This window comes from Epinephelus lanceolatus, chromosome 3 (genome assembly GCF_041903045.1).
Source record: "Epinephelus lanceolatus isolate andai-2023 chromosome 3, ASM4190304v1, whole genome shotgun sequence".
Classification (NCBI taxonomy): domain Eukaryota; kingdom Metazoa; phylum Chordata; class Actinopteri; order Perciformes; family Serranidae; genus Epinephelus; species Epinephelus lanceolatus.
Genome location: NC_135736.1, coordinates 6,146,085 through 6,160,735, shown reverse-complemented (window position 1 = coordinate 6,160,735; position 14,651 = coordinate 6,146,085). Strand labels below are relative to the sequence as shown.

The 14,651-nt window shown below is 41.3% G+C and overlaps 1 protein-coding gene across 4 annotated transcripts in view; it reads right to left on the bottom strand.

Moving 5' to 3' along the window:
* Positions 1-13,967, bottom strand: part of rptor (regulatory associated protein of MTOR, complex 1) — a 272,436-nt gene extending 258,469 nt beyond the window's left edge. For 3 of the 4 annotated variants that reach the window (XM_078163744.1, XM_078163741.1, XM_078163745.1), the window contains exons 1-2: positions 13,690-13,821; positions 10,531-10,705 (exon numbers count right to left, since the gene is read on the bottom strand). In XM_078163744.1, the coding sequence (XP_078019870.1) occupies positions 10,531-10,698 (168 nt within the window). In that variant the 5' untranslated portion in view covers positions 10,699-10,705; positions 13,690-13,821. Of the gene's footprint in view, positions 1-10,530; positions 10,706-13,689 lie in introns of all 4 variants that reach the window. The other variant, XM_078163746.1, reaches the window with a different exon arrangement.
* Between the last annotated feature and the right edge of the window lie 684 nt (positions 13,968-14,651).

The following is a 14,651-nucleotide window of genomic DNA, read 5'->3' as shown; positions in this document are numbered from 1 at the left end:
AACCCTAGTATACAGTGTTAGTTAGTAAAACTTCCTGCTGCCACTCAGATCAAACTGGACATCCTGCTGCCTGTTGCTCATGTTCACATGTTTATTCTATTCTCTGTGCACACTGCACTGTCTCCACAAAATTGCCACCAAGGCAAATTGCTTTGCTATTTTGCTATTGGCAGGTAAAATCAATTCTGATCCACCTTCACGCTCAACAAGCTCAACAGCTCCCATACGCACATGGTCCTAAAAATAAGCCTCCACAACGTCATTTCTATGTTTGACAGGATTCCAGGCCAGGACAAACGGGCATTAGAGGGAGACAGGACGCTGGCAGGGTTTACAATGAGGCTACAGGGTTAGACTAGGAACATAAAGGTTTGCCCTCTAGTTTGCGTCAAGCCGCTCTGACATCATACAGCTTACAGCTCCACAGATGAATATGCAGCATAACAGGTAGGGAGAGAAAGGTTTCAGTGCATAGGTCATAGGTGTGTAGGTCAGCTTAGCTTGGCTTCTAGCTTTGAGGCAGTTCTGTTAATCAAAATAGCGTTTAACCCATGGGATTAGAGACAGAAAACCCTGCTTTCTTTTATCATTGTGCATTCGCCTCACATCAGATTCATAAAGCCGCAATAACACCTGGTTCTGTTTTGTGAATCTTAATTTTTGTGGAACTGGGTGCACGTGCACAGGTCCAATTTCTACTTCCACATTTAACTATGAATGGATATGGAAACGCCCTTAAAGGGATAGTTTGGATTTTCTGAAGTGGAGCTATATAGGGCACTTCTCCATTGATAGTAGGTGTCAGTCAGCACGTCCCAAGTTTGGAGAAGCAGGCAGTCCAAAATGGAAACAAAGTAATCTACTGTTATGGACGAGGGGCAGCAGCAGAACATATTTTGGCCACCTAAAAAAAGTCCACCTAAAAAAAATCACTTTAAGTGTACGCTATATCAAGAGTATTTTTGCTGCTTTACCTTACTGCCGGACAGTGATTTTCAATGGGAAAATGAAGCCATTATATCGCTCTCTTCAAGCCAGACTCAACTGAGAAAAACTGTGATTTAACTTTGCTGAACACAGGAGCTGCTGGTCTACTGCTGCCTCAAACAGTTTGTTTGTGTAACTGTTTGACTATGGCGTTTAAAGGGTTAATTTTGATTCACCAAAGTCACACAATAACTCAAACTACCTATTCGAATCGAACTAATCCCATGTTCAGCAAGTAAAAATTAACGTTTTTTTTCAATGGAGTTTGGTGGCTTTGACAAGAGTATAGATGGGAAACCGAAGCCTTTGCCAGCTTCCCCATAAAAACAGGCTGTCTGGTGGACAGAAAAAGCAGACAATGCTCTCAATATGGTGTACCTTACACTGATATTGATTTTTTTTAAGTGAGACCATTTGTAGGTGGCAAAAATTCCTTAAAGGGAAAGTTCAACATTTTGGCAAATTCGTCTATTGCCATAATCCCTATAGTCATATGAGTAGGTACATTACCTTTAATTGTCAGTGCGTGCTGTTCTGAGATCGGTGGGACAGAGCTGCCCGCTGAAATGGAGGTGAAGGGTACAGGTCCCTCTCTCCCTCAAAACTAATCAAATACACCATCAAATGACTCCAAAACGCTCTAGTGGACAACACATGGCTTGCGCATTCCCCAGGCTATGAAATAATAATGTATAATTAAGTAACATTACGACACATGAAGCAAATACTCGGAACTACTTTCTTGAGTAAACCACTGGGCGGAGTGACACAGTGCGCAGCTGAGACAGTGCCGTTGTTATTGCTTGTAGCCATTTGTGGTATCGTCAGCTGGACACACCAGAAGGTTTGAGGAAAGTTTACAAGTGTTTTTGTAAATCATGGTTTACACATGCATTGTAAAAGGTTGCAGTAACAAGCCGAAGACGTGGAGCAAAGGGAAGTTTCACATAGTTCCAACCAGTAATACGGACAGGATGAAACAATGGCTATTTGTGCTGGACATCGACCCCAACACGCCTGTGGAAATGGTCCGGAAAATGTTTGTGTTCTCCAGCCATTTTTTACCGGAGGACTACGCTGAAAGGATGGAGCGCAGAAGCTCAGGAATGGTTCAAACACTTTTCTTGAAAGATACTGCCATACCATCTGTCTGCATCACAAAACAAGCAGACGTGGTGAGTGATCGTTGTGTATTTTGCTCAGCAATCTCTCTGCTGTAACGTTACCTCCATGTTGAGTAACATTAGCCTACAACCCAAGCATGGTAAATAAGGCTAAAATGCAAATGTTGCTGTGGTTATGTTATGGATAAGTGCTTGCCCAGAGCATACAGTGAAGTGACTGGCATTACTTCTCATTGTTGGGAATAAACAGACTGCTAGGGAACATTTTATGTTGTTGTTCCTTCAGGAGTTGTGGTGATTTAGGAGTGTGGAATTAGCATGTTCTCCCCGTGTTCCGGTGATTATTTTGAGGCGTACTCTATATTTATATTGCACAGGTGTACCTAATAAAGTGGCCAGTAAGCCCCACATTTACACCACCTGCTCTGGGTCTCCCCTCAGCCCCTGGTTGCTCGGCAGCCTCAGCCTCTCTTCTTGCTCTCTCTTCTTGCTCTCTCTTCTTCCAAAACCTGTAACTCTTCCTCTGTATATTCTGGCTTCTTCTCAACAAACTTGTTGTTCTGATGACGGGAGTAACATTTTTTTGTCACTGTAGAATGGTGCTGGTATTGGCTGGTTTCCTGGCAGAGTAATGTGTATTTCAGGCAGAAACAATCTTTGGTCACGTAACGCCAGGGCCACACCGCCCGCGGAAGCGCTGTGAATAGCCTCGAAGCGCCGAGAAGCAAAGCCAGTTTCCTTTCAGCGCCCATGTTAACCGATTGTGTCATCCACACCAGCCGCAGAGCTGCCCTGCAGTGATTGTTTCGGCGTCTGGTCTATTTTCTGCGCAAGCGAATGTGTCAAGTCGGGCAGTTACCCATGATGGAAAAACAGCCCCAAATGTGACGGAGACAACAGCTGGGAGCAGAACCGCTTGTCGACCGGCGTGGAGAAATGCGCGTCTGATGTGAACGGAAGTTCTCCGGCTGGCGCAGCCAGCCTGGCTGGTAAGTGAAAAAGTTAGTTCTGGACCCTGCCCACTGCTATTAGTAAAATCTGTCATTTTCCCTCTCTGACAGTTAAAATTGTCTGCTGTGTAAAAGACCTACGTTTGCTCACTTCAGAATTTTCTAATTAAAGCCAAAAGGTGTTCATTATTTTATCGTAAGTTATGAAAAAATACACTTTGTATCACTGACATAAACATTACGTAACACAGGGTTGTTTTTCCCCATTCCAGCTTCTCACTGTTACAATCTACAATGTCAGTTGATGTTTGTGAGCTAATGGATCCACCCAAAGATCAATAATGGTCAGATCCCATGCTGTAATCATCTTATCTCATCAGGTCAAGGTCCATGTGAGTTTGCACTCAACGTGCAGGCGTCATGTTGTACGTTCACTGTGAGTCTGAGGATGGTAACAAGCCAAAAACCACCAACTGAATTGGTGTCATCGTTCTGTTTGTTTCTTAATGGGAAACAATCAAAGGCATGTAAAATTATTGCAGACCTAATCCCATTCATTCACTCCTTGTCAAACGGACTGCTTTCATTTCACACTGCGGGTCTGACAGCTCAATAAAGGACATTTGACAAGATGAGTCACACCTTTGATCTTAATTCCTTTCACTGCAAGTAACAGCACAGGCAGAAACAATACTCCATGTGCTTTTCATAGTTTTCTAATCAGTTACAGTTAAGGAGCTTTTTATTCCTTAAAGGAGCCACTTGTCATCTGATGGTAGCTCTGACCTTAGATTCTACTGTGCAATGCTGATAACTATTCATACACCATATCTGAAAACTGTTATCATGATAACTCTTGGCAAGTGCAGCTAAAGTACACACAACCATGCTGCGCGCACGCACACACACACACACACACACACACACACACACACACACACACACAGCTGAATAGCTTTCATTGGCCCGCCAGGGGAATAAAGACACCGTTTTGACCAATGGGCCTTGTAACTGTACAGCCTCCCTCTTTCCTCCTGTGTTCATCCAGAGACATCTGTGAGTGTGAGTGTATTTGTGTGTGTACTGTATACATGTCTACAAGAGCAAGACCTCTGATTTCCCACAGTGCAGAACATCATTTACAGCCCACTCCAAAGCCTAGCGCAGCTCTCACCAGGATTAACTGTTCGCATACCAACCTGCTCGCTATCGGCACTGCTATAGATACTGCCCATCACCTTAACTCATCCAAAGTAGTTACACTATCACCCCTGAATAACTGAAAAGAAAATATACAAAGCTGCATAGTAACATTCTAGGTCCTATCTTTGTGGCAAAGCAACCAGTATAAGCAGCGCTCAAACCATTTGATATTTAACTGACCTTGAAATTTGCTCTTCCCATCTGTGTGGTATTTTGCATGGTGCACAGTTGGGAGAGGAGGTGCAAACAGGTGGGAGCAGGGTTTTTTTGCATAGAGGACTTTTTGGCACCCTACAATTAGGTTTTAGCCAGCACCAAATTGATATAATTTGAGAATAAAAATAGCAATTTCAATACTCAATGTATTTCAAATCATTTTATCAAATAACTGTTGAAAATTGAGACTTTAACTTTAATATGTCATCATGACTTTCAACAGTCAACTCCCCTCTCATCTACAGCTAGGCCTGTAACTATAATTATGTTTCGACTTATCTAGGTCAGCAATAATTATTGAGGTCATGTCCATATATTCTGAAGTATTGCTGTGTGTTCACATCCATGTTTGTTACCATGAGAATGTCTCTAACATGATGCTAGAATAAACAGCAGGGTTTTTCAGATAAGACTTAATAATTTTTATAATTTTGGGCTGTCCAACTCCACAGGTGAGCAACCTAGCAGCTAGCATACACACACACACAGACACAACGCAGTATATAGTGCCCACAAAAGTTAAGGTCATTTAATAATGTGACCCTCTATGTTGTGCTTCACAGTTGGAGAAATAGTAACCTGTGCAGCATCCGTAAACACTCAGTATGGGAAGCTATTACATCATATGTCGTAGCCTGCAATTCAGTAGCCACTGTTATCGTACAGTCTGCATACATCAAACTTGATGTCGTACCCATGTTTATTAGATCCATGCAGGGGTGTGCCATATCATCTCGTTCATGATAATACCAGTATAGTTTTTAATATCGTGAAAAATTCATATCATGATACTCGCGAGTAAAATTATTACAGCTGCCGCAGAGGTTTTAAAAAGGGGAGCAGCTTCAGTAGTGAGGAATAAACTGTGGTGTTGTTTGGCCTGGACATCCTAAATGTTTTATGAACAGCCCCAGACTTCTCAGACTCTTTAAGCGAGTGAAAATGCATTCAGCAACTTCGCCAGGAGCAGCACAGCGTCTCTCCCTCTGCTCACACACGGGAGTCTGTGTCATTTTGTTTGTTAATGTATGTTTAGGATTTTGCTAAAAGAGAAGAAAATCCCCTGTTAAATTATATATATAGATCCCAGGGTACATTTTTGTATTTGGGAGCTGTTTAAATATGCATTTTCTGGTAGATTTTTTTTTTGATGAACTATGAATATTGTAAACAGAATCTGAATCTTACTCCGAGTTACTGTTGTTGTTTACAAACTAAAGAAATTAAAAAGGATTTTTGTTGAGTTTTCACTGAATATTTGAAGGCAAATTATTATCATTACTTATTTTGTTGCAATTCTATTTTCTTATATTAATAATATATATATATGTTTTTGTTTTTGTTTTTTTTTACTAATTTGTCATATCAAGAATATCATTATCTCAAAAACACCCTGAAATATCGTGATATCATTTTAGGGCCATATTGCCCACCCCTAGATCCATGTCGCACTGTGTAGCTTGCACTACACTTATAAGATTGCTAAAATCTCACAGTCTGTAGGAGGCTTAAGCCAAATAAAGAGAAAAAGAAAACAATGGTAAGACTCCTTTCGCTGTCACTGGTTATTTATGCTGTTTAAAAGGCTGTACTTGCATTATTATACTATTATCATCATATCAGTGGCATAAAATGACAATAATATTGTTAATCACAATTATTTCTGGAACAATATATTGTCCACCAACAGTAGTTATTGTGATAGGCCTATTTAAAGCTGCTATATTTTACACATCTTTTGTTGATGTTGGATGAGCAAGCTAAGCTGCATAGTTTTGGCTGAGCCTGAACACTGGAGGAGGGGACTTCCTATGATTTCTCATAAAATAAAAAGGCATTATATTTCTGGTGAAAATGACAAAAATGCTGAATTACAACCGCTGTGTACTCTTTGTGTCATTTCCTGCCTCCTCCCTTGCCTAATCCAAACAGAGTATTTCAAGTAGGTGAGAATGCATCTGACACAACAATTGCTTGTTGTGTGCTACATGTGTGAAAGGGCAACTCCGATTAATGTCTGGACCTGATTCTGCTGACAGCGTGGTGCAGGAACGAGTCCTAAAACCTGGACATGAGTTATTTTAGCCCTGTGATTCCCTCATCTCAAGGTCATTTGTTTTTTTAAAATGAATTTTTTGTTAAATGTCTAATATAAGGTCTATAGTTAACACAAGCTGAAGAGACTTTTACGTTTTGTTCTATGACATAAAATACATCAGTAAATACCTCACTCAGGGCCTCTGAATTTTTTTGTGTCTTAAAAAAGGCAGTTGCTAACAAGCGGCTGTATGAGACTACAGAACATCACCACGCTGAACACAGCTCTACAGCCTTATCATGATGGAGTCATGCAACCATGGTGTAGTTTGTTTATAGTCTAACTTTTTACTTGTGGCGACTGCATTTGGGCTTCAAAAATCATACAAGAGGTGTCCATTTGTGGAGATTATTTTGCTGAACAAAACATAAAAGTATTGTAAATACTTGTTTGCCACAGAGCATGTTTACCGCAATAATCCTACATCCAATGGAAAAATCCCATTGGCTTTTTGACGAGAGAACCAGGGCCATGCTAACTTCCACATCAGCCTATAAAAAAATATAATCCCTGCAGCACTCTTTTTCAAGGAGTTCACGGTTACAAAAAAACGCAGAACAGACTTATCAGAAGCACATCTGTTTCGGGTATAATGTCATTTAGCTGCCACTTTGGGCATTTTATCAATGAGAGCAAAGAAAATACATTGCACAGCAATAACACAATAGTGCCTGAAATGTAAAACAACTAATGAACACCTTCCAAATTGTAGATGTGTTTAAATTGACTTAAAAAATAAATAAAAAGCAGGAACGTCTGTAAACACCCTTCATTTATCTCCTAAATGAATGAGTGATTCTTACAGTACCCGTTTTCCACAGCCGCTTTTGACTGTGAGAAAACTGTCTCCTTCACTTCATTAAACCCCTGCTGCCATCTGAAGGCAGCAGGACACATGTTGATAAATCTGTTATTACACACAACCATCCACCATGTTCACTTTCATTAAATCAGGTGCACAGGACACCAGGCTGCAACACAGTAATCACTAACACCTCTATACACATCAGACGGGTCTGTTATGAGAGACATCAGATTATTGGAGCTCATTAAGTCTGTGTGTCACCGCCCCTTTCCCAACTCAGAAATATTATATTATACTCCACCTTACCCAGACCCTTTGCACTTTGCGCATGAACCAAAATAGCACATATGCTCATAGATGCTTGTACACGCTTGCATAATTAAAGCAGGGTCCTCTTTATGACATGAGGTTATGTTTGTAATTGAGGACGCTCCAAAGTATCAAGACTCCATTAATCTATTGGGCTTCTCTGAATAAACTAGAACTACGCCCCTCATTTGTATGCCTCTCTAAACAAGTCAAGTTTCTCTTACAGTTTACATCCATGTCTGTGAAAACATGGATGCTTCACACACACTTCTTTGCCCCGGCAGCACAGAAGATCTATACAATCAGCACAGTTTCAAGATTAGTGTCACCATTCAGTATCTGACCAAACGTCTCCCCTTCTGTTCCTGAATTATGACTGAGTAATGGCCATAAAAGAGTTTCATGCAGAACATTATGACGTCACAGCGAAGTTGACCTTTGATGTTTTGGATATAAAATGTCATCACTTCATCATTTTGTCATACAAGTGCAAAATTTCTTGGGTTATGGCCAAAAACATGTCCTTTGATCTTTGACCACCAAATTCTAATCAGTTCATTGTTGAGTCCAAGTGAGCATCTGCGTTATATTTGAAAACATTCCCTCACCATGTTCTTGAGATATCCTGTTCACAAGAATGAGACAGACAAAGTCACAGTGATCTTTGACCTATGACCACCAAAAACTAATCATCGTTGAGTCCAAGTGGACTCAAATTTGTGCAAAATTTGAAGATATTCCCTCAAGGCATTCATGAGATATCATATTCATGAGAATGAGACAGATGCAAGGTCACAGTGACCATGACCTTTGACCACCAAAATCTAATCAGTTCATTGTTGAGTCCAATGAAATTCCCTCAAGGTGTTAAAAAGAATGGGACCGATGGATGGACAGACAACGCAAAAACATAATGCCTCTGGCTATGGCTATCGCCGGTACGGAGGCATAATAAAAAAAATATGACAACATAACTGATGCTGAATTAATTCCAAGAGGCACCTTGAATTTTCTTACTGGAGAATATTTGTGCTTAAAAATGCAGAAATTTAATCAACAAACGGCCATTCATATTGTTATTATTCAGCAAAAGATAACTTCTGAAAAAACTGTTTTTATATCCATCATTTTGCAATTACTGCCATCTTAAAAGATGGATTCAACTCCAGGCCAGAGTCGCATTTAAAGCCAAATTCTTCCTGCATAAAACACAAAAAGTTCTCTTTAGTCGCAGCTCTCTGAGCACAGAAAAGTGAAAGGACACATTCTTCTTCCAAGAGTACAAATGAGGGTCTATGGCCTGAAAATGCTCTGAGCAATGAAAAATGTTACACAGTTGATTTAGCATGACTTTCTGATAGGAATGCCCATTTCAACCAGCTCATATTACCTCTTTTAAATCAATACCAGAGTCACATTTAATGACGCCATCCTATTAAACATTTCCCTCAAGCTTGACACTGGCAGGCACTGTGATATAATTCCACTCATGTCCTAACAGCAGCAAGGTGTTAAATTTTCATCTGGGTGAATTTCTACAATAGGTGCAGAGTTTGTGAGGGTTATGTATTACAATGTAGCATTTGCCATCATTCTGATGGTAGTGCTTTGTAGCCATGAGGCAATGCAAGAATCGGGTCTGTAGCACTGCAGTGGATCAAACAACAGCCCTATGAGCACTGAAACACACTGTGGCCATTCATGAGGGAAAGCTTTGAGGTCCTCCTGTCAGAGTGTGATATGGTAGCCTTTAGCACAAGAAATGAATTGGTTCTATAATAAAGGTGAGGGTAGCCAATGATTTGCTGCTGTGTCCTGGCTGTTTAAAGACTGATGTCTTGTCAAAGCACAGTGCATAGTCTTGGGGCCTTTGATTTCAATGGATGGACATTTTGAGATGTGGATGACCAATTAATTAACCAATTCTAAGCACCACCCTTTCTCTTAATGCACCAATCACAGCTAAGCACACTTGGATGGCCTCAGTCATCTTTCTGCAACTACATTAACATTACAAAGCAAAAACAAGCTAGCCTGGCTCAGTCCAAGATACTAGAGATATAACATGTCAGTGAGCTTTCTTAAGAGGTGCTGGTAGGTCTCATTCTTAATGGACAGATATAAGATATGCTCATATAACTTCACAAAATGGCAAAACTCACAAACAAAAGGAGTATCAGATGTATTCATAATAAATGCGACACAACAATGTAAATAACCAACTCCAATTAACCAGTCAATGAAAATGTGTGTGTGTGTATGCATGTGTGTGTGTGTGTGTGTGTGTGTGTGCGCGCGCGCGCAATTGCTGCAGCAAGCAAACGCGCTGTCAGACGTCATTCTGACTTGACCAGCAGACTTTACTACAGGCCGATTGGCTATTGTAACAGGTGACGTGCTTAACATTCTAAAACCAGCCGCCAGCAATTTCACCAGCTGAGTTGCAAGTGACACCATCAGCCGGCTTGAGTCGAGCTTCTACCAACCAGTCAACACCACTTCAACTTTTCTCTGCAACATTCTACAACAGTTTTGTCTCATTACGAATCATAATCATTGGTCTGAGCTGGGCTTCAAAGACACATCCTCACTGTTGTAATAGAGACGAAAATCCCTGTCGTGCTGGACTATCGGGGCAAACTAAGCCAAGCCAGCCCATTACTGCCGAAAAGGGATATTGTAGACGTTTTATAATTTAAAATGCAGGTCTTTCACAAGTCTGCGTAAGATTATTCCCTTAACAACTCTTGCAACAGAGCTGCAGGAAAAAACTCAGCACAGAGAGCATCCTTAACCTGTTGAATTACTCCAGACATAGATGAGCAGAAAAAAATTTACCCTGTCCTTCATCCTCCAGCTCTGCGCTAAAGCCTTGGAGCCCTCAATCTTCTCTGAGTGCCGTTTCTTCATGAAGGCCAGGGGAAGTTTCCAGTCATTCATGTCGGCCTCCTCTTCCTCAGCGAGGCCCACGGCTGGCGAATGAAGCAAGTCTGAGTCCATTTTCATCAGGGCCCTACAGGGGAGAGCTCATGTCAGTAACATAGATGTGATGAATTTCTGTGGCTTCATGCTGTGCATCTGTGGCCAGAAACTAACCAACGCCATGATCCTTTGAGCTGCAGCTGAAATAAAAATGGCTAATAATGAAGTCACCTACTACTTGACGACTTGATGTTACCTGAAAGGATGTGTAGGCTAAATCCAAACCATCAGGCAGGAGGAAGACATTGCCTAAAACTAGCAGACCCAGAGAGTGTGTGTAGCCACGCTATAGGGACTAAACAAGCATGACAAAAAAAACATAAAGTGGCCGTGGATCAAAAATAATCAAGAGTTATAGCAAATAGAGTTCGGTATCACACTGCAATACTTTTTTCCCCAAAATCAATAGTGACAGACAGTACAGGCATGACCTAACTTTCATCTGAAGGGCTTTTGTGCAGTTGTGATGTTTCCAGCATATGCAACTCTTTGTTCAGGTAAAATAAGTTTTGATATCTCGTGCAGATATTTGTTCCTCTACTCATGTAATCCCAGTGACGCCTTTACTCCATGGCTGCAAGAACAAGAAATACCACTGGGCGAGCAGGTTTTGAATTCAGTACATTTTTGAAATTTGAGAATCTGAAAAACCTCAATGGCTGCTAGGTTTTCCAGTTTAGTTTACCTTAAACCTAAAGAGCTCCCTCAGTTCATGTGTGGTTATGAGTCAATAAAAATCTGAAACCAAACACACTTGCATGTGGAGCTGCCTCACTGTAGTGTAGTATCAAGCTTACTATCACACTGATACGATAAGATACACCTAGATTAAACCCCAGCTGAAATGGAGTTGTTACAGCATGCATGACATTAGTGTGATACAGCAGCAGAGTCATTGGGGTATGTACAACCCTGATTCCAAAAAACTGAGACACTGTGTCAAATACAAATGCAACCAGAATGCAATGGTTTGCAAATCTTTTTCAAACTATATTTAACTGAATAAAGTACAAAGACAAGATATTTAATGTTCAAACTATTTTTTTTTGTAAATATACACTCATTCTGAATTTGATGCCTGCAGCACATTCAAAAAATTGAACAGGAGTAAGAAAAAGACTGGGGAAGTTGTGGAATGCTCAAAAAACAGCTGTTTGAAACATTCCACAGGTAAACAGGTTCTTTGTAACATTAAAATATCACCCTTGGGTAAGAAAGGGGAATCTTTGAAAGGCTCAGTCACTCACAATGAAGGATGGGGCAAGTTTCAGCACTTTGTGGAAAACTGTGTGGGCAAACAGTTCAACAGTTTATAAACAACATTTGTCAACACACAACTGCAAGGAATTTTCAGGATTGCACCATCTACAATCCATAATATCATCAAAAGATTCAGAGAATCCAGAGAAATATCTGCACTGAAGACGCGAGCCTGAAAAACAATTCTGAATGCATGACCTTTGACCCCTCAGGCAGCACTACTTTAAAAACTGATGTGATTGAACAAAGGGAATTACTACATAGGCTCAGGAACCCTTTGGAAAACCACTGTCAGTAAACACAGATCGTCGCTGCCTCTACAAATGCAAGTTAAGACTCCACCATGTAAAGTGAAAGCAATATATCAACAACATCCAGAAACACTGCAGACTTCACTGGGCCTGAGCTCATCTGAGATGAACTGACTCAAAGTGGAAAAGTATGCTGTGGTCTGATGAGTCCATCATGGACGTCGTGTCCTCTGGACTAAAGAAGAAAAGGACCATCTATTGTTACCAGCTCAAAGTTCAAAGCCAGCATCTCTGATGGTATGGGGGTGTGTTAGTGCCCATGGCATCATGGGTAACTTGCACATCTGTGAAGGCACCATGAATGCTGAAAGGTACATACAGGTTTTGGAGCAACATATGTTGCCATCCAGGCGACATCTTTGTCAGGGATGTCCCTGCTTATTCCAGCAAAACAATGAGACACATTCTGCATGTGTCACAACAGCGTGGCTTTGTAGTAAAATAGTGCAGGTACAAGACTGACCTGTCTGCAGTCCAGACCTGTCTCCAAAAATGTGTGGAACATTATGAAGCACAATACAACAACAGAGACCCAGCACTGTTGAGCAACTTAAGACGTATATCAAGGAAGAATAGGAAAGACTTTCACTGTCAGAACTTCAGCAATTAGTGTTCTCAGTTCCCAAACACTTAATAAGTGGTGTTAAAAAAAGGTGATGTCACACAGTGGTAAACATGCACCTGTGAAGACTATTTTGGAAGATGCTGCAGACACCCAATTCAGAACAAAAAAAAAGTTTATCAGTTTGAATAGTAAATATCTTGTCTTTGTGCTTTACTGAGTTGAATTTAGTAAATAAAATAAAAAGATTTGTAAATCACTGCATTCTGTTTTCATGTATGTTTTACACACCAGACATATGCATATGATTAAGTAAAGGTACTGTGTGTGGTCTCTAATATAACAGAATATAGCGCCAGAGTCACATATTTACATAATATTGTATAATATGGTACACTATAATACAGTATGGGATATGAGACATAAGGTGTAGTAATACAGTATAACACAATGTCTACTATAGCACAGCATTAAAACCTGGTCACAGAGAGCAGCACCTGGATGATGTCATGATGGGGATCAAACTGGCCACGTGAGCCCTGCTCGAGCCACAGATGAGGAGCTCGTGGGGTTATGTGTTGTGTGTGCCTGAAATCACGTTAGAACGGCCTGACTGTGTTTAACTTCACAGCCGGAGCTCTCTGCTAGTGAGCAGCCGGTAGAACAGCTAGCTTAGTGCTAGCTAAACTAGCGCGGCTAATTTGACAGCTCTCCCTATGTGTACCGCAGTCAGCTGTCAAACTGCAGGACAGACTAGTGCTATTTAAAGCTTTTTTTCCACGTTGCTTGCGAAACAACATAAGCAGAGAGGTCAGTGAGACACAGCAGATGTGCAGAAATGGCGCTAGCGGTAGGAGAGAAGCGTGCAGATGCGTGCAGGACCTTGGTGCGGTGGGATGATCAACCCGGGCTGGGGAACGTCTTCGTCTCCGGACGATGACAGACACGGTCGCACAAACAATCCTGGTCAGAAAGTTGTAGGGCAGCGTCCACAGCCTGTAGAGTATGTCAAACCCGTCAAATCCGAGCTGGACGGGTGCGTGTTTGCAGGGGAATCTGCGGCTCCTCTCCCCACGGCTCTTCGCTATGGGAAGGGGCTGGAGACGAGGCCCATCTTCACACGGACAGTCTGCCACAGCCACGCGACGCAACGGCCACACTTATCGATGACTGGGATCGTATGGTCTTCTTCTACAAACCAGCGACCCCGGTAGCTGACTCGGTGCGATGGTTTTCGCGGAAATCAAACACAATCCCGAGAATTTCTCCGGAGAGGCACTTCTTCAGCACTTCTGCAAGGGCGCAGCCATCTTGGGTTGGACCCAGAATGCACTGTTGGGGCGGCGAGGCTGTCATGAAACGTCACCGCTGTTGTTTCTGTCACACACCAAAATACAAACACACACTAGACTAACTCTGCTGCGAATTAAAACATATCATACACCAGCAGACAGTACTATGTCACTCTCCGCTAATATGGATGTAAATTGTTTTGTTTTTTTTAAAAATTAACATGAGTTACCCACTCATCTATTTATTTTATTGCATTTTTTTAGTAAAAATATGAAAATAAGTGAAGTAAATACAAATATTTAAAAAAAAAAAAAAAAAACGTTACTACTGTTTTCATTAACAAATGATGCACTCAGTGGCTTTAGCAAGTTATGATGGGCCCCAGTTAATTCATTCATTGTCCATAGCCGCTTATCCTGTTAGGGGTTGTGGGGGGCTGGATCCTATCTCAGCTGTCATTGGGCAAGAGGTAGGGTACACCCTGGACAGGTCACCACACTATCACAGGGGTGACACATAGAGCCAGACAGACATTCACACCTACAGCCAAT